Raw genomic sequence first — 21,701 nt, 5'->3', positions numbered from 1 at the left:
AAAAGTGTATCACACACCAACTAAAAGAGCATGTACCAACTCAAATCTGTCATTTGAAATAATAACAGTGATATAACAATAACAGGTACCTCCATAGTCTATCATACTGTGTATATGCCTTGGATGAAGGTAGTTCTATAATTAACACTAATATATTAATTAGTATATAACAATATACTATATTATATATAAAATAATGCTGAGCCATGTGTTATACAATAATAATGAATGTTCATTCTTTCTTAACTTTACAACACCAGCAAGGTAGATATATATTGTTTTTACTTTACAGATGAGAAAACCAAAGCTATGAAAGGTTAAGTCACTTGCCCATAGCCACAAGGCTGGCAAATGGCAGGGTGAAGGTTGAACCAGTGTCTGACTGGCAATATCTACTGCACAAAGTTGTCTCTCATTCTATCAGAGAATTAGAATATTGCACGTCACAGGTGATTTACTTCAAGAAGAGGACAACAATTCTCACTTACTCTGAAAATTTAGATGAATGGAGCATAATGTAGGACTTTATTTATAAAGTCTGCCAGCATAAAGATGACTATCAGAAAATTCATATTCACTAGAAGGCTATTAAAAATGTTACTGCCAGAATGATTGTTACTACTAAGGAATGAAACTACTTCATTCCTTAGTAGTTTCCCTGAGGTCAATTTAAGGAACCATATTTGTTAGGGACAAATGTAATAAATCAATTGATATGCTAATAACTTACAAAGGACACTATTTTTGGGTTTCACTTGGTTTCTACTCAGAGAAGTTCTTTGTGGTGACAGCTTTATCTACCTACCTTCCCATTCTCTGTTTGGACTCTTGGATGCACCACACGGACTTGCAGAACGTCTACATTCCAACTCCATCTGTTCTTGTCTCTGCCGCTGCTCCTCCAGGAGTGCCGACTCATGCACTGCTTTGATGTGGCGCTGGTAGAGAGCATAGCCGCTCACCGGGGCTCCGACTGGCATATTGCATGGGGCGCAGGAAACCTACAGGAAGAAAACAAAGATCTAAATGTGCCAATGGCCAATGTAAAGATAATTACCACCTATCATAAATAAAGCTTATTTCTGTCATATTACTGGTTGAACTGATTTTACCATTTTTAATCAAAGTATTTCTTTAAGAATAATGCTTAAAATGTTAGTTTCTTTCAGAATTACATAAAAAATAAATCACAAAAGCTGTAGTAAGAGAAATCAAAACACATCTGATTCTAAATTACGGTTGCCAAGGCCCTTGTGGCTTGGCCTTGGGCTCCAACCCCTATTCTCTATGTTTCTTACCAGGCATCATATCCATCTTCTGATTTAAATATCACGCATATGTTAATGACCCATACATTTTTCTCTTTCTTTTTTTTTTTTTTTTTTTTTTTTAAGAGACAGGGTGTCACTCTGTTGCCCTGGCTGGAGCGCAGTGATATCATCATAGCTCACTGCAACCTAAAACTGCTGGGCTCAAGCGATCATCCTGCTTCAGCCTCTTGAGTAGCTGGGACTACAGGTGTGCGCCACCAAGCCTGGCTAATTTTTCTATTTTTTGCAGAGATGGGGCTCTCACTCTTGCTCAGGCTGGTCTTGAACTCCTGGCCTCAAGCAATCCTCCCACCTTGGCATCTCAAAGTGCTAAGATTACATATGTGAGCCACTGCACCTGGCCAAATTTTCTGTTTTAAAGACACTTTCTGCAAGTTCCACACTCATATATAAAATTGTCTATCAAATCCACTTGGATATCTCTATTCAAAATGGAACTTTTCATTTTCTAAACTCAATGCTTCTTCAATATTCTTCATCTTAGAAATGGAACCTCAGCTGCTTCAGCCAGAAACCTGGCAAATTATCCTTGACTGATCAATCTCCTCCTCTCCCATAACCAATTCATGAACATAACGATTCTCTTCAGGACAGAATGGACAGTTCCTTCTTCAGACAGGCTATCCCTGACCATGCAATAAAACATAGTGATTTTCTCCTTGTTTTCCTTCTCACTGCATCCTGTTCAATTCTTTCACAGTACATAGCACTTGCCACAATTTGCAATTGTTTGTTTCCTTATTTGTTTTCTATCTTTCCCACTTCACAAAGGAGAGAATCCAAGCCATTCTGTACAATACTAAATAAAAGCACCAAACATGGTCCATGATAAATACTTCATGAATAATGAGAGATGTGACTTTTACAGAACCTGTTATCTAAAGACTTCCACAGTTTTTCCCCCTACCATAAGTAGGAATTTTCACTGGTCCCAAAACATACATGTAACTTTCTTGCCTTGTTTTGATTTACGTGTAAACATGACTTTCCTTTTGCTATAAAGCCAAATGGAAATGTGTTTTGGTCCAACCAAAACATTATTGGAGTCTTCTTAAGTTTCTAAGTAAGAAGAAGCTCCTTCTTCTCTGAAACACTTAGTATTTTTTTTTATGTAATAGAACATTACATTTTAATTAATTTCAGATTTTATTATAATATTTTTCTTTTCTTTTCTTTTCTTTTCTTTTCTTTTCTTTTCTTTTCTTTTCTTTTCTTTTTTAGTAGAGATGGGGTCTCATTCTTGGTCAGGCTGGTCTGAAACTCCTGAGCTCAAGCGGATCCTCTTGCCTTAGCCTCTCAGTGCTAGGATTACAGGCATGAGCCAGCGTACCCAGCCCTATAATTTTTTCTATGCCTTATTATCCAGACCACTCTCTAAGTTTTTTGAAATCAGGCTTTGTAATATATAAATATTCCATACAGAATTAACAATGTTGTCTTAAACTAGTCACTTAGTAAGTGTCTATTTCAATGAATCAATGAATAATTGCTTAATGATTTTTTGTGAGTCTATCACAAGCACACAATCAGCATCTTTTACTAATTGTCATGTGACAGGAAATAAAAATTTTTAATAAGAGCTTTAAATAAATAAATATCTAAATAAGTAAATAAATATTTGAAATAATACAAGAGGAACTAAGGAAAAGAACAGTACCCAAGATTGGAATTGAGTATCAAAAATGAGTTAATTTTTAGCCAGGCGCAGTGGCTCACGCCCATAATCCTAGCTCTCTGTGAGGCCAAGGTGGGTGGATTGCTTGAGGTCAGGAGTTCAAAACCAGCCTGAGCAAGAGCGAGACCCCATCTCTACTATAAATAGAAAGAAATTAATTGGCCAACTAATATATATACACCAAAAAGTTAGCCGGGCATGGTGGCACATGCCTGTAGTCCCAGCTACTTGGGAGGTTGAGGCAGTAGGATTGTTTGAGCCCAAGAGATTGAGGTTGCTGTGAGCTAGGCTGATGCCACAGCACTCACTTTAGCCTGGGCAAGAAAGTGAGACTCTGTCTCAAAAAAAGAAAAAAAACAAAAATGAGTCAATTTTGTACAGATTATTAAGGTAAAAAGTAAATAAAATAGACTTAGAGTTTATAGAGATTATTAAGGTAAAATAAACTAGACTTGGAATTATAGACATTAGCCATAATCTCTACAATTCTTTTTAAATATAATTTTCTATAATTCATCCTAAATATTCAAAACCTAGTTATGCATTTATTTTATTACTGGTTTTTTTTTTTTTTTTTTTGAGACAGAGTCTCGCTTTGTTGTCCAGGCTAGAGTGAGTGCCGTGGCGTCAGCCTAGCTCACAGCAACCTCAAACTCCTGGGCTCGAGAGATCCTTCTGCCTCAGCCTCCCGAGTAGCTGGGACTACAGGCATGCGCCACCATGCCCGGCTAATTTTTTTATATATATATCAGTTGGCCAATTAATTTCTTTCTATTTATAGTAGAGACAGGGTCTCGCTCTTGCTCAGGCTGGTTTTGAACTCCTGACCTTGAGCAATCCGCCCGCCTCGGCCTCCCAGAGAGCTAGGATTACAGGCGTGAGCCACCGCGCCCGGCCTTTATTACTGTTTTATTGCTTCTTATTGCTATGGTTATAAACAAAAACAGGACTTACTGATATTTATGGCTGGAGCATTATATTTCTTTTGGGTTTATTTTCTTAAGTTGGAAATGACCATTTTAATCACTTATCAAAATGAATCCATTTGAAAAAGCAATGCACTAAGGATATAAACTTGAGGTACATGAAAGAATTCTTCCACAAGGTCACCACATTCAGAAGTTTCCTGCCCTTCTCTTCCATATGCCCTAATACTCCCTAACCCAAGTCCAACACACGAGGATACAAGAAAAAACAAGGTATTAAAATCAAGTACTGATCACAGTGGTACTATTCATAATAGCCAAGAGGTAGAAGCAGCCCATATGTCCACTGATAGATGAATGAATAAATAAAATGTGATATATATTAACACATACAATAGAATATTATTCAGCCTTAAAAAAGAAATTCTGACACATGTTACAACATGGATAAACCATGGGGGCATAATGATGAGTGAAATAAGCCAGTCATAAAAATACAAACACTGTGTGATTTCATATATATAAAGTGTCATATAATAAAAATGGAATATTTAGTCTTTTTCCCAAAGACCTTTCTTTAAGCTTCCAAATCCTTAGAAACTTCGGGACAATAAGAGTGTCTTTTACATGCTAATGAGATAACTGGCAGCTTGGGACCCCTAGATACCCTCAGGCTGGAACTTTCAGCTCTACCCAGCCCACCCCATGCCTGACCGCCAGGGAAGGGAGGGGGAGGAGATTCACACACTCATCACCAATGGCCAATGATTTAATCAGCCATGCCTATCTAATGGCACCTCCAAAAAAATCCCTAAATGACAGGGTTCGGAGAGCTTCCAAGCTGATGAGCCCACAGAGGTGCTGAGGGTGGCAGGCTCAGAGAGGGCATGGATGTGCCACATTCCTTCCACATACCGTGCCTATGCACCTCTTCTATTTGGCTGTTCTCAGTTGTACTCCTTCCTAATAAGCCAGTAACAGTAAGTAAAACACTTTACTAAGTTCTGTGAGCCATTCTAGCAAATTAAGGAACCTGACAAGGAGAGTTAGGGGAGCCTCTGATTTTTAACCTAGTTGGACAGAAGTGTGGGTAACCTAGGGACCCAATACACAAGTGGTGTCTTATGGTAACTCAGGATAGCCAGTGTTGAAACTGAACTGATTTGTACGACATCCAGTTGATGTCCAGAGAGTTGGAGAATTGGTGGGTGTGAGGACAAAACCTGCCTATTTGGTACACTTCTTATGCTTAAGAAGTGGTTAGCAGTGGCTACGAAAAGAAAGGGGGAGTTGTTGTTTAATTGGTATAGAGTTTCAGATTTGAAAGATGAAAAAGTTCTGGGGATCTGTTTCCCAACAATGTGAACACACTTAAGAAAACTGAACTCTATATACACTTAAAGTTGGTTAAGATGATTAATTTTAGGTTATGCGTTTTTTACCACAATTTTTTAAAATCAAGAAACAATTAAAGAAGAGAAGGAAATATGTCTATAGAAGTCTCTGTCTTTCAATCTTACTTTTCTTACACTGAAAACTTACCATTGGTGGGATAACAGCAGCTCGATGCTGAAGCTGTGGCAGGTCCAGTGGATTGGGTTTCACTGGGGATGAGACTAGCATAGATCCAGTGGAGCTTAACAATGAAGGTTTTGAGTCTATAGGAAACATTCTGCAGTTGGCAATTTAAAAAAAACACACAAATGAATACATTTTTATTTAAGATTGCAAACATATAGTCACCACAATTCCTTCCAAGTTAATATATACATACACATACACACACAGACACAATGGATATCACATTAGCCTTTGTAAGACATTTGAACAGCAAGGAAAAAGGAACCTATGGTGTTAATCTTTCAGATAAAGAAACCTAATATTGACTTTCAGGCTGAAATTTATCTACATTTAATCATCTATATCTAACCAACAAAACAATCTGGACAAAGGCTATTAAAAACTGTTTACTGCTAACTTACCAATAACATACAAACATAGGTTAAAAACTAGTTGCCTGTTGTAAGATGTTTTGTTGGGATCACAGAGTTTTTTTAAATATTTGAAAAAGATGTCACTTTTTTAAAATTAAGAATTTCATCCGAAATTCCAGGCTCTAGTTTCTCATTAAAAAAAAAAAGAACTGACAATCATCATCACTCATCAAAATGAATCCATTTGAAAAAGCAATGCACTAAGGATATAAACTTGAGGTACATGAAAGAATTCTTCCACAAGGTCACCACATTCAGAAGTTTCCTGCCCTTCTCTTCCATATGCCCTAGTACTCCCTAACCCAAGTCCAACACACGAGGATACAAGAAAAAACAAGGTATTAAAATCAAGTACTAATCATAGTACTTGAACCGGCACTCCCCCATAGCAGTGACTGTCCCCCACGTACTCCTCTGCTCACCACCATCCCTGCCAGTTCCCTTGTTTCCAACACCTACTCTCATGTTCAGGATGCCTCCTATATGAACTTGGGGAAATTATACACTAGTGTCATGCCTTATGGGCTTGGTCATATTTCCCAAAGTTGTCGCAGTCACTGGGGGAAGATAAACATTTTAAAATGTATAAATTGGTAAGAAAATTGGAATGTATAAAAGAAAATTTACATATTACATAAAGAACAAAGATGATATTAAAGCTGTAGAAAACTGGAAGTGTGACTTCAATAGTTTGGAAGCAATGGAGACTTTAGGGTGTCATTCAGAAACCACCATATTTTTACAGGGAATTTCTGAATTTCAAGATCACTGTCGCATTCATCTCTTAGGATGCTTATCCTTTAAAATCACTGTGATCCTAATTTTTCCTTTATGTGCAGTTACCACAACCAACATTGGAAATAAAGATAATCCTTATTTCAGATGAGATGTTTCATTAAAGAATGCTCAAAAACGGACTACCAGCTTGAATCCATTTATGTCTGTTCCATTTAAAGACTGAGATCATTAAAATAAAATCTAGATTACTGTTAGATGAAGGAAGAGGAGTGCCCTAGATAGCTGAATTTTCTGGTATGACCATGGTTAAGCAGAACCACTTATTTCACTTGCCGTTGATGAAAGTTCTAGCACTTACCACACAAAAACCCCTTTTGAGGAATCATCACTGTGATGCTATTATTATTCTCATATCGGATCTAAAGTATATAAGATCTGATATAAAGTATATATCCGAGTATAAAGTATATATCATTCTAAAGTATATAAGATATAAAATATATTGGATATGAACTGAAAGTACAGTGACATCAAGACACTATGAAAGCTGAACTTTGATTAGAACCTGGCTGACTGTTGAGTGGTTTGTTTCTTTCTTATTAAAAAGGAAAAGAAAGGCAGAGTTTGGGTATAAGATTAAATGCTGTTTTAGTTGAATTCACTTCTAGAATCTCCACTAATCCAACATTCTACTATGATTGTAGGTGGTTCCATTTCTTTGAAGAAAAAGGAAACACTAGAAAATTAAATAAAGTAGTATCTATTCCTGTAAAATATACCTTTTTACTGTAATTTTTATAAAAACCATAAAGATATGATGTATTTTTTATATTATTGATTTACCTTTAATGACTAAAGTAACTATAAATTCATTTGCATTATACCTGGTATTTTAAATTACAAATATGAACAATCTAAAATTTTAACATATAAAAAAGTGGTTATTATAATTACCATTAACTTGCATCTAAATTATGCTTTCTAAAATATTTTCAGAACACTTAAAATGTTTCTCTTTTCAGCCTTTTCTTACATCTAATATGTAGGGAAAGGTAGGCCTTGCCTGAGGCTGCAGTCTTAGGGAAACGCACACCTGCAGCCCTGTGATCCCTTTCTCTACCTTCTCACTACGTCCCACTGCTGTCATCCTCAGGCACAGGCATCCGTGGTTTATTTACGACTCTGTTAGCAGAAGTACCCCTTTTTGCTATCATTTAGAATACATATAGCAAGACAGATGTAGAAAAAATTTGTAATCTGTGTCATTAAAAAAATAATGATTACACAATTATTCTTCGTTATTTAAACAGATGAACAGCATCACAGCCCAATATTAACTTCACATGGACTACCTGTAACTTGCTGGTATTTATAAAGCATCATCACTGCAGCCAGCACCATTCTGTGATTCAGCCAGCAGAATAATAGGATAGAATTTAAGGAACGAGTCTCACCTCTGTCTCTCTGGCTCTCCATCCACATCTTCGTCAGCACTGCATGTGGCACTGGAATCATTATCTGACTGGGGCTCAGGCCTCTGGGCGTTTACTTGCTGAGCCACCACCAAATCTTCATCACTAGGCTCTGTCTTTTCGCTGGCTCTCTCCAAGTCTCTTTCTTTGGTATCATCTTCAACTTTAGATGCATTGTTTTCTGGCACCCTCATTTCAACATCCACGGAGTCTGCTTTGGTAGTGGTCGGAGGATCAAGAACAGAACTCACGTCGGCACTGCGCTCCTGAGGATCTACCTCCATCAGCTCTGAGGTCTCAATGCCGATGCTGTCATTCCCCTGGGTCTCCACACTTTCATTTTCAGCTGGTTTTGTACTTGGAGCTGCTGAAGGGGGAGACGCACCAGGTGCAGTTTCAGTGGTGGACTCAAGCTCAGCCACAGGTTCAGAAGCAGCATTTTCAGGGCTGTCTTCACTGGGCTTGACAGCTTCAACTGGTGAAGGAGAAGGAGCACTTTCTGTATCAGAACTATTTTCAGCACCTTAAAGATAATGATACGGCATAAAAAATCTGATAATGAACAGGTTTCAGATGGTGACAGAAACCATGCTTGAAAGTGGTTGTTTACGATAAATTATACTCCTTTGATGACCTCATTGAAGTATCTACTGCCATTGGGAAAGCCAAAGTTTTCTATAGAATATGAAAGTGAAAAGATCAAATTATCTTGACCTTCTGAAACTGAAAGTGTAAAAACCTTTTAATGTCCAAAAATAATTTATATGAAATTTGAAGAAAGATGGAACAAAACTAAACGAAAAGCACTCCCATAAATGGTGACACTCTGGTGCATTTCTACAAGCCTCTTTCTATGAATTTCTATTTACTCAGTTAGGCTGACATTCTAGAACAACTTGTCCAATAGGAATACAATGGTGAATCATTTAAAACATTTAATTTAACAGTTTTAAATTCTCTGGTGGCCACATCAAAAAAACAAAAAGAGGCCAGGGGTGGTGGCCTCACATCTATAATCCCAGCACTTTGGGTGGCCAAGATTAGAGAATCACTTAAGCCCAGGAGTTCCAGACCAGTCTGGCAACATAGTGAGACCTTGTATCTACCAAAAAAATAATAAATTAAGAAAAGATATTGGCCAGGTGCTATGGCCCACACCTGTAGTCCTACCTACTTGGGAGGCCAAGGCAGGAGGATCATTTGAGCCCAGGAGTTTGAGGTTATAGAGAGCTACGATCACACCACTGTACTCTAGCCTGGGAAACAGAGCAAGACTCTGTCTCTTTAAAAAAAAAAAAAAAGGTAAAAAGAGATGTGTAAAATTTATTTTAACAATTTATTTCAGTAGCCCAATATGTCTAAAATATTATTTCAACATGTAATTGAAAATTGATAGGAACATTACCTTTTTTGGGTACTAAGTCTTCAAATCTGATGTACATTTTACATTTTCAGCATTTCTCAGTTTGGACTAACCACATTCAAGTGCTTGATAGCTATATGTGTCTAGTGGTTACCACACTGGACAGTAAAGCTCTAGGATAATATTTCACAGATTTTTAATTTAATGTTGTAACACAGGTCTTTCCCCACATCATTTAATTTTATAAAATATACTTTTAGTGCTTTTGACCTCTTTGCCTAGACAACTCAAAGGAATCATAAATTCAATCTGTCCTGCACTGGAGCTGTAACCAATACTCCCACACTGGATTCTTTTCTAGTGTTTAGCATCCACTTACACAAACCAGAAACCTAGGAGTCATTTTGTAAACTCTCCTCTCATTTGCCCCCATACCCTCAACAAGTCTTACTAATTTTCTCTCTAAAAATATCACTTGAATCCAACCAATTCTGTTCAACTTCAAAGCTGCCACTTTAGCCCCAAACCAACTCCTCTTATCTTCCACCTCAGACCATTCTCTACAATATAGCTAGAGTTATCTTTTTAAAAACCAAATTTTATCATAACTCAATCTCCTATCTGTCTCAGGTACCCCATTACTTTTCAGTGGAATCCCATTACTTTTAGGATAAAGTTTCAAAATTGTCAGTGTGGCCTACCAGGTCCTGCCTAACTGGCTCCCTTCCAGTTTAATCTTTTGCCCAGCTCTTTCTATTCACGTCTCACTGGCTTCTCGTTTTCTGAATGCCTCATGCATCCTCTACCACAAAGACTTTATACGTGCCATTCACGCTGCTGAAAGGCTCTTTCACCTACTTTTCCTTTGGATATCAGCTCAATCATCACATACTTTAAAAAGTCTTTCACAGCTACCTTAACAATATTTAGCCATTATAGCTTTTATAACATATGTATTGGTTACAGTTACAATTTTACATTTATTCACAATTATTTTGTTACTGCCTATTTCTTCTACTTGGCTATGAACTTCATAAGGGCAGAGATCATAGATTTTGATGATCATTTAAGTACTAGTGTAAAGCACTGTGCCTGGCACACAGTAGACTCAAATACTGGCTGAATTATAAAGTGAATAAATGGTTGTGACAAGGTCTTAAATTTACTTAAAATTTCCTCTGTTACTGGATCCTTGGGCTACTTCCAATTTTCCCTGTTATAAATAATATACAGAAATGTTCACTGCAGCATTAACTTTCACATTTTCTTAAAATAGACAACATAAATTTAAATCTCCCTAATATACATATAACATACTTTCAATGAGAATCCAAATGGTTTCTAAGAAAAATTTCTTAAGCTACATAAACCAATTTATAGTTCATATAGAAGAAAAAGTCTCTGAGAAAAATCCAAGAAAATTATGAAAAGTAGAAAGAGGGAAGACTTGTCTCTCCAGATATTCAAACTGACTATAAAGATGGCGTATTAAAATATATTTAGAACTGCCACAGTGACAGACAAAATATATCAGTGGTACAAAAAACACTTTCCAATAATAGATCATAACATATATGGGAAGATTATCAAAAGTATATTTTAAATTATTGGGTAAAGGATGATTTATTTAATAAAACTTCTGTCAGAACTGGCTCTCTGGAAGAAAACCTTGGGACTCATCTTATTCTACACAGAAAAATAATTCCAGATGAAACAAAGATTTTAAAAATGGTTAGAAGATGATTTAGTACAAGATATATGCAACTTTAAGAAATATGTAGAAGCATCTTAAGTAAAATAGGAAACTCTAAAGCTATAAAGTTATAAATATGTTATTTGTATGGTAAAAAATAAAATCAAAACTTAAGTTACCAGCTGAGAAAAAAAAACTTTAACACACGACAATATTTAAAAACCTCTACAAATTCATTTTCTTTCATTCAAATATGTATGAAGCATCTAGTCTGTGCAGGGAGCTATTTGAGGTACTGGGGACATGGCAGTGGGAAAAAAAAGTAAAGCAGATGTTCTTGTGGAGCCCACATTCTAGTGTAAAACAGACAATAAACAATAAATATGTTGATACATCAGGTGGTAGTTAAGTGCAGTGACTAAATAACAAAACAGGGGGAGCAGTGGGTGAGAAGCTATTATATAATCCAGGTGACCTCAGAGTGGAGACCTCAACGAAATGAGAGAATGAGCCTTGGGCACATCCTGGGGAAGAACATTCTAGGTGGAGGATTTAAAAAGTGCAAAGTCCCCTGAAGTCCAGGTGTTTGCTCAGGAACAGTGAAGAGGACAGTGTGGGTAGAGCAGTGAGAGGGAGCAGAAAGTTCACAGACATACAAAGGAAGTTCATGTCAAGCCTCATGAGTCACAATGAGTAGAAACATGATATATGTACATTGTATAAGGATCACTCTGGCTGCTGTATAGAAGAAAAATATAGAATGGAATAAAAGTAACAAGAGACCAATCAAAAAGCTACTGTAATGGAGAGGACGGCAGCTTGGAACCAGGGCAACAGCAATGGACACAGGTATCCAATTCCAAAAAAGCTAAAGAAAGCTGGTAAGATTTACTGACAGACCTCATATGGGATATGACATATGAGGGAAAGAGAATTCATGTTACCAAAGTAACATTTACTGACACAGGGAAAAGCAACTTGTGGTGGTGGAGAAACAAAGTTTGCTTTAGAGGTTAAGTCTGCGATGGCTGTTAGGCATCCAAATGCAAATATTGAGTAGGTAGGTAGATATATGGGTCTGGAGTTCAGAGGAGAGTCCAAGTCCCCAAAATAAAAACAAAAGACACATAAACAAATAAAAACTCAGAACAATACCTCACACGTAACAAGGTCTTAATATATAGTAGCAATTACCATTAGTGAAAGATGCTGTCAAGATGATGAAACGCTAATGAAAAGCCTGACTTAACCTTCATTTCTATTTATATAGTGATGGAAAACCCCAAATCCAAGGGCAAACTGACAAGCCATTTATCTTCAAAATATTAGAAGACATGTTAGTGATTATGTATTAAGTGCAGATGACATCGTTTGACATGAATACTTTTTCAATTATCTTCTTCTAAGCCACAAAAGACTAGGAATATTTCCAAAGCATAACGCTTCACCAAGCACCAGCCAAACATTATCTTTTTTCCTAAAAATTAAAAAAAGAAAAAACTTAAAGAATGATTTAGAATAAGAAGAAAGAGCAAATCCACATGTTGGTGAAGTTTCAGTCTTTCTGATTTAATTCTTCTAATCATGAGACAGAATCACCCACTTAGATGTGTATTAGGATAGCAGACATAGGAATCCTCTCTTCAGCAGTTGATTTCCTTCTTCCATTGGCAAGAGCCTTGCCACGTAATAAACTGTGCAGCTGTAGGTTCTTGGCTAGATTAGCAGTAAGTGTGAAATCATAGGTCGTGTAAACCACATTTATGTTCTTTTCCTTGACACTTTCTAACTGAAGCTAAGTCAAAAAGAAAAATGAAGAGAGATCCCACAATTCTACTAGCAAAGTTCATTTCCTATTAATAGGAAAACTATTCTAGATGTCACAAGACAACCACATGAATGATTGAACAGGATGTGACCGTGCCATCCTACTCCTGATCAGATGGACATTTCATTTAATACCATACTTAGCAATTTGAAAAATGTTTCACACTAAGGCAAAGTAACAGGAAGAAAACAGAAGGAAAAAAATCAGACTTTGGTGCTTGGGTTTTGGGATAGGCTGATATAAATATGTTTATGATGAGAGGCTTGGGTTTTGTCATGAACTGAATTGTGTCCCCTCCTAAAATTCTGATGTTGAAGCCCTAACCCCCAGTGTGACAGGATTTGGAGCAGGGCCTCTAAGGAAGCATTTAAGGCTAAATGAGGTCATAAAGCTGGGCTCTACTCCAACAGTAGGACTGTTGTCCTTATAAGAGGAAGAGAATCAGAAGTGTGCCTGCACAGAGGAAACACTATGTGAGGACAAGGTAAGGAGGCCGCTGGCCATCTGGCAGGCCAGGAAGAGAGTGCTCACAAGAAAGCAACTCTGACAGCACCTTGAGCTTGGACTTCTAGCTGCTAGAACTGTGAGAAAACAAATTTCTGTGGTTTAAGCCACCCAATATATAGTAATCTGTGATGGCAGCCCAAGGAGATTAATACACGCTTCATTTACAATCCCAGGGAATACCAGCTACAAGATACATACCTATGAAAAGGAACAAACTCTGGTAACCTCTTTGAAAGTACAATAAACACATTCAACTGCCTTTCATTGTGTGTAGCACTCTTATATTAATACTACCCCAGGATGAGCTTGCTCCAACATTCTCTTTATTCTTATAACAATGACCTCATTTTTCACAAAAAACTCCCAGAAAAAAGTTTACTTATTGTTCAAAACCAAAAACCAATTTCAAGATAAGTTTTAAGTTTTAAAAGGCAACAACAATAACTTGTAGGAAAACATCCACAAAAACAAAATCTAGTATTTCTAACAATGGACAATGTAGAACTTCCTAAGCTTATGTAAAATTTAAGACTCTACAAAGGAAAAGATACACAGCTCTAATTACACAGAAAGTTTAAACGATAGTAATTCCAGAATAAAACAAAAGGCAAATTAGATACAGAAAATATTTACATATACAAAACATGAACATGTTTAATATATAATATATAAAGAGCCCCTAAAAGCATTACAAAACCCCCATCAGAAGCAATTTTCAAAAGAAATCCACAGAAACTCTAATAGCAATGTAAATTGAAATAAATAAGGTACGTTTTTATTCTTTAGCAAAAAATCAAGAAAATATTTCCTTTTTCAGGAAGTTGTCATTGATTTGTTTAAGTGACAAAAGGAATTTTATTTCTTATGGTTTTTAGGTTTCTTTGGTTGATTTTTTTTTCTACTGGTCCTTCTAGGGTCATTAATTCTTTTTATGTGAAAATATAAATATGGTATATGTAAATCTTTGTAAAAATACGAAATGAAACTCAAGGCAATAAAGAAAAATGTTAACTGATATTAACTGAACAGTAAATGTGGCAATGATACTGACACAGATATTTTACTGTTATTGGCAGTTAGTGTCTGAAGGGGGACTGCCATTTTTAACATCTTCTGGTTGTAGCACCTAGACCATCTTAGGTAAATAAATATTTGTTGAGTAAATGAAAAAATACATTATGTTCAAGGCTGAAGTCTCTATGCCATGAAAACATTGATATACTATTTCCCTAATGAGGCAATTTCTATACAGTGAAATAACTAAGCTAAAAATTACACATTTCAGATAGCAATAATCATAACTCCATTTAAGAGTTTGAGATACCTTCACTGTCTTCTGGATTTTCCTCTTCATTGGAGGCTTCAACATCTTCATCCTCCTGAGCAGAAACAGTGGAAGCAACACTTTCACACTGAGACACATCTCGCTCTTCACGAGGTTTTCGTGAAGTCTAAAGAAATGATATTAAATTATTTATGGTTTAAATAACTAAAAAGAAAAAAAACGAATCTTTTCATTTCTGAATTAATGCAGAACACTGGTAGACACACACATACTACACAAAAAGACTGCACGTTTGACAACAGTTCTGGTTAAAGTGCAGGCAAATATCTTTGGGTAACCACTCACTGGCCTTTTATGCAGATGCTTTACTTTCATCAAACTGATCCAAAGTTACATCTGACCCATTTCTGAAACTACTCACCACTATACATGTACAAATAGCCCCAAATCACAAATCTCTATACTCTTCTTCCACACCAGATAATGTATCTTTCTAATAAAAACAACAAACACATAGTTTCTAATAAGGACAACATATACATTGAAATGGGGAAGGTACAAAATCACATTGCAAAAAAAAACTACTCATAACTCCAACAGCTAGAGAGTCTAAGTGTACTGGTACATTTCCTTTCAATCTTTTAGATGCATATACATGTATATAAATCTTTATGTATACATGTAAACACAACCAAAATAGCCCTATGTAATTATATAGCCTACTTTTGAATCTAATATAGCCATGAAATGAACATATCACTGTAATAAAATTAATTTATAAATGATTCCATAAAAGCTCCGTATCACCATATAGTTTAAATTCTCCTATTTTATGGCATTTAGGTAATTTTCAATTTTGGTATTAATAATACTGCACTAAACTTCCTTTACTGGCATTAAGAATTATGCAATTTTATAGGCAACTGATCATCTGTGTTACCACTAAATTTCTTTAATTATTAATAAGAACAGAAGGACAAATTCCTTATTAAAAAATAGTATGTTCTTTTCTGCAAACTACATGTTTGTGCAAAACTGCTCATTCTTCTACTGGGGTCACTTATCTGTAAAAGTACATGTACAGGCCGGGTGTGGTAGCTCATGCCTATAATCCTAGCACTCTGGGAGGCCGAGGAGGGAGGATCGCTCGAGGTCAGGGGTTCAAAACCAGCCTGAACAAGAGTGAGACCCCGTCTCTACTATAAATAGAAAGAAATTAACTGGCCAACTAATATATATAGAAAAAATTAGCCGGGCATGGTGGCACATGCCTGTAGCCTCAGCTACTCGGGAGGCTGAGGCAACAGGATTGCTTGAACCCAGGAGATTGAGGTTGCTGTGAGTGAGCTAGGCTGACGCCATGGCACTCATTCTAGCCTGGGCAACAAAGTGAGACTCCGTCTCAAAACAAAAAAAGAAGAGTACATGTACATATTTAAATGTAAGACATTAGCAATTTATGTTTTACAACTTCATGTTGCCAAATTGAAGGCTTATAGTCTCCTGTGTTTGCAGACCCAGATTTCTGGCAGTTCTAGCCCTAGTGGTTCTCAGCTCTGTGCCCTTCCAGAACCTATGTTTCACCCCGTTTTAGCTGTCAGCCTCAACTACTAAAAGTTACCAGTGTGTATAGTCATAATTCTAAGTTTAAATATGAGAATGCTATTTAGGATCCAATATAAAACATTAATTAATTCAAGAGAAACAATCATTTTCCGGTATCAGTCACAGAACTAGGTGAAATTCTGAAGGCTGAAAAATCCATTCCTATGTTCTTAGCAGGAAGGCAAGGGAAGAATCTCAGAGAGACACTGGCCACACTTTTAAAAAGCTTTCAGAAGATTCCCTGAAGGCTATTTTAATATTCTCACACATTTAGGTAATAGCTACCATATAGATTTTTCCAGTGTCGAGTATGCATTCCTCCTGTGCCAATATTAACCCATTCTGCTTGGCCCTTTAACTAATGACTACAGAAAAGGCAGCTTTTTACCACAATTGTACAACATCCTTCTGTTCACATGCAATAATTTACTACGTCTCCAAGTATTTTCTTCTCTATAGTATTTATTAAATTTTAATGTAATAATTCAAATATACAGAAATGTAACACCCATGTACCTACCCTGAGATTTGACAAATATTAGACATTTTGCCATGTTTTCTTGAGATCTTTTTTAAAAAGATAAAACACTCTAGATAAATAATTGAAGCCAGTTGTCCCTATTATTTTAATTATAATTAAAATGATTATAACAAGATATTTTAAAGATGTTGTGATAGTTAATTTTATGTGTCAATTTGGCTAGGCCACAGTGCCCAGATACTTGGTCAAACATTATTTTAGATCTTGTACAGGTGTTTTTTGGATAAGATTAACACTTAAATCAGTGGACGCTGAGTAAAATAGATTACCTTTCATAATGTGGGTGGTCCTAATCCAATCAACCACAGGCCTTAAAACAAGGACTGATCTTCCTGGAGTAAGAAGGAATTCTAGGCAGGGTGTGGTGGCTCACACCTGTAATCCTAGCACTCTGAGAGGCTGAAGAGGGAGGATCACCCAAGGTCAGGAGTTCTAAACCAGCCTGAGCAAGAGCGAGACCCCGTCTCTACTATAAATAGAAAGAAATTAGCCAAACAACTAAAAATATATAGAAATAATCAGCCAGGCATGGTGGCGCATGCCTGTAGTCCCAGCTACTCGGGAGGCTGAGGCAGGAGGATCGCTTGAGCCCAGGAGTTTAAGGTTGCTGTAAGCTAGGCTGATGCCGTGGCACTCTAACCGGGCAAGAGTGAGACTCTGTCTCAAAAAAAAAAAGAATTCTACCGTGAAATTGTCTTTGGACACCAGCTGCAAACCTTCCCAGAGTCTCCTGCCTGCCAGCCTTCCCCATCAGACTTTGGATTCACCAAGCCTCTACAATCATGTGAGCCAATTCCTTAAATAAATCGGTATCTCTCTCCATGCATGTATGCATGTATACATTTTGTTGGTTCTGTTTACCTGGAGAACCCTAATATAACATTTATATTTTAAAACATACATCATTCATTCCTTTTGTTTTTTGAGACAGAGTCTCTGTTGCCCAAGCTAGAGTGCCACGGCGTCAGCCTAGTTCACAGCAACCTCAAACTCCTGGGCTCAAGCGATCCTCCTGCCTCAGCCTCCCAAGTAGCTGGGACTACAGGCATGCGCCACTATGTCCAGCTAATTTTCCTATATTTTTAGTTGTCCAGCTAATTTGTTTCTATTTTTAGTAGAGATGGGGTCTCACTCTTGCTCAGGCTGGTTTCGAACTCCTGACCTTGAGCAATTCTCCCTCCTCGGCCTCCCAGACTGCTAGGATTATAGGCGTGAGCCACTGCGCCCTGGGCCCTGATTCATTCTTTACTTGACTTTCTCCCAAAACATTTTGCATAGCATCTCATGATGTCAAATCTTTAACTTGTCAGTAGACCTTTTTAGTTTGTTTACTTTCTTTATATTTTGGTTGCTACAGGATATTTTTAACTCTCACATTCTTATTTTAACCCAAAAGCTCCTTCCTTTTAAAGTCAGTCAATGTTATACTTTGTCTATTCTTAAAGTTCAAATCTTAGTAAGCTTAAATATCTTGCTTTTTCTTTACCCATTCTATCACTCTCTCATGATTCTCAAACTTTTTGGTTTAAGGATGCAACACTTTTAAACCCATTGCATGTCAACATAACATTTTTTAATAAAAAATAAATGTTTTCCCCAAACAAAATATAACTTATTGGAAAAGTGGCATTGTTTTACTTTTTGGAAACTCTTTAATGTCTGGCTTACCAGAAAATAACACAATTCTCAAATATGCTTTCACATATAATCTAATCTATGGATACTATGTTGTTTTAGTTGAAGTATGTAAAAAAAAAAAACAGGTATGTAGTTGGAAAAGGAAAGAGTATTTTAACAGATTTTTCATATAAGTATAGATATTATTCTTTGATATTATACCAAGACTCAGCAAATGGTTATTTCTTTAAGGTTAGTTCTAGTATGAAATCTGAAACTTTATCAGGGAACTTTTTGTACTCTACTATATTAAAATTTGTTCATGTATCGTACACTTTGGTATATTCAAAAAGCACTTTTTATAAACCTTATCAATGCATAACATCCATTGTGAAATCATGAATTTGTCATTTGAAAATACTGAGTTAAATAGATTTTTCAAATATGGATACATTTCATTATACAATACCAAATATCACACTGCTATTATTCCACTGATCTCATCAAAAAATCAGTAATGAGAAAATGTTAAGCTCATGGCGAGAGATACACATTTTCTAAAATTGTTTTTTTGCTTGAAAGCTCAAAACTTCAGTGTTTTTTTTGAAAGACAAGCTCACTCATTTATTTTCAGGAAAATATCTGCCAAATATCCAAGTCTGAAAAACCATAGTTTGTCATTCTTTCAATTAAAAATGATACTCCATGAGGTTAGTTCAGCTTAGAACTCAAAACAATTTCCAAAGTTCTTTTCCTTGAGAGAAACACTGTACTTTAGTATAGAGAAAAAAGACTTTATGCAGGCTTCCCATTTCATCACACAGAGCATTAAGACATTGTACTAAGAGATTTAGGCTCATTTAGGCTGAGATTTAATAAAACTAATTTTTACTGCTTCATCAAGGACATTATTAAGTGAAACAGGAACTTCAAGAAACGCTTGGATATGTAGAATACATTAAGTAGTAGCACAGTTTGGTATCCTGCCATGATATGTGCTAAGGCACCAGCAGTTTTATCTACCACTGCTTTGACAACATCGATGCAAATGTCAATAGAGTGGAAAAAAAGCAAACACCATCTTAATATTTTTATGAAAACAGTTTTGACCTCATGAAGCCCTAAAAAGCTCTTTAGACTTTAAGAACCACTACAATGGAACTTCCTTGTTAAGAATTGTCAATAATCTTATACTCTCTGATTTTTAACATTTATTCCATAGCATCATCTCTCTGAAAAATGTTTTTTAATCTAAGAAATCAATTCATACAACATGATCAACAAAACTCCAACTAAAGTTTTCAATTCAAACTTATATTTTCTAAATCCAGTCTATAGTAATTGAACAGTACTTAATTCCCATTACTACACATACAAACTTACTCCTTCAGCAACAGAGAAATAGTCAACCTATATACCGAAAACTAGCATGCTTTTTATAGGTCAAAGCAATAAATAAAAATGGAACATCCAAAAAAGTTTCTCTCAAAGCCAATCTCTGAAGCTCAAAAAAGTAAACAGAAAAAAAATTCTAAGTAAAAAGCAGTAAGAAATTCACCACCTGTGATATACTCACTTTCTGTTTATGCTGCTGCAAGAGGTTGTCAAGATTATGTCGCCTTTTGTAGTTAAAATAGAAGTTTTTACATTGAGCTTCACTTTTAGTTCCCACCATTTTGGCAATTGCTGCCCAGTTACGACCATGTTCTACAAGACCTATATTTTAAAAAAGATAACATGTTAATTGAACAGTCACCTAATCAAGCAAGCAAGAGAAATAATAAATCAACTTTATCACTGCATTATAATCACTAACACTAAAATTGTGCTTTCAATTACTTATCGGATATACTTCAATACTTACTGAAATACTCACCGACATAAAACTCATTTATAGCTCTGTATTCTTCTCCCCAAATTTAAAACATGCTCATTAATGGAAGTCCTGAATCTTACCCTTGCTATGTATCTCCAATAGGGCTAGAATATTGCTGGACACATACTAATAGTTCAAATGCTTGCAAACAGATTAAGGTAATCAAATATACACAATAAAGACAAACAAAAGATATGTATGACATCACTTATAATCAACATTTGTATTCAGTCAATTCACAATCAAGCAACTCCCTCAAAAAAAATTAACCAGTTAAAAAAAATTCTGTTGTTACACAATGAAACTTATGCAATTTAATACTTCTCTAATCAAATGATACATATATACATACACATATAAACATATATGTGTAAAGAAATATGAGTATATTAAAAAATATATATGTATACACAGAGATCTATATGCAAAAATATACATTTGATACAGGTATACCAAAGCAGCAATTTCCAGCACAAATGTAATGATTTATACTAAAACATCAGTTTTTTGAGGTTCATACAACCTTAATAAAAATGGGAAAATCACTTTCAAATCCCACCTGATATATGAATAGGAGATGAAAAGAGTGGTGACTAAACAGTTGCATGTAGGTACACCTGCCTGAAAAAGACCACTTTATATGCCTACTTACTTAACCATGACATTTTGATTATTAGATGAGAATAAATGTAAATCTTTTTGAAAGATATACAAATTTAGCATTTACTAATCATGGCAAATAAACTTCAAATAAAAATATTTTGAATACAGAATGCTTTAAACTGCTTTATTTTTGGTTAAGTTGCCATACGTATGGTTCTAAAATGTATCACTCATTACCTGCTAAATGAAAAAAATAACCTGGAAATTAATGCAATTGCAAGAGCAAAAAAAAAAAATCTGAAAATGTGTCACCAAAAGGTCAAGTCAAGCTATTTATAATAATTTCTCTTTAAACTACTACAAGGTAAAAATTAAACCATCAAAAGAGTTAGCTAATTTTCCTCAAAATTAATAATTACTTATCCTATTAGAAATTTTAATTCAATTTCAAGCTATACTACATGAATAAGCAAAGAGAGAAAAATACAAGGCCCATAAAGTTCCAGAGTTAAGATGAAGTCTACACAGGTATGGAAGTGGTAGAGACAGGATTCAAACTTTTGTCTGACTGGTTACAAAGTTCATGCTCTTTCCTCTGAATCATACTGCAATTTCTTGGTGCTTTATAATCAAATGACTTGCCAAAT

The 21,701-nt window shown here is 35.7% G+C and overlaps 1 protein-coding gene across 14 annotated transcripts in view; it reads right to left on the bottom strand.

Moving 5' to 3' along the window:
• The window catches only part of NCOR1 (nuclear receptor corepressor 1), a 159,346-nt gene that overhangs the window by 54,137 nt on the left and 83,508 nt on the right, over window positions 1-21,701 (bottom strand). For 11 of the 14 annotated variants that reach the window (XM_075994021.1, XM_012737872.2, XM_075994019.1 and 8 more), the window contains 5 exons: window positions 20,152-20,291; window positions 14,852-14,978; window positions 8,119-8,659; window positions 5,475-5,604; window positions 806-1,001 (listed from right to left, as the gene is read on the bottom strand). In XM_075994021.1, the coding sequence (XP_075850136.1) occupies window positions 806-1,001; window positions 5,475-5,604; window positions 8,119-8,659; window positions 14,852-14,978; window positions 20,152-20,291 (1,134 nt within the window). The remainder of the gene's footprint in view (window positions 1-805; window positions 1,002-5,474; window positions 5,605-8,118; window positions 8,660-14,851; window positions 14,979-20,151; window positions 20,292-21,701) is intronic. The other 3 variants (XM_012737880.2, XM_075994020.1, XM_012737881.3) reach the window with 1 other exon arrangement.

The sequence above is a fragment of the Microcebus murinus genome, chromosome 18 (genome assembly GCF_040939455.1).
Source record: "Microcebus murinus isolate Inina chromosome 18, M.murinus_Inina_mat1.0, whole genome shotgun sequence".
NCBI classification, from domain to species: Eukaryota; Metazoa; Chordata; class Mammalia; order Primates; family Cheirogaleidae; genus Microcebus; species Microcebus murinus.
This window is presented reverse-complemented; position numbering and strand designations above follow the sequence as displayed.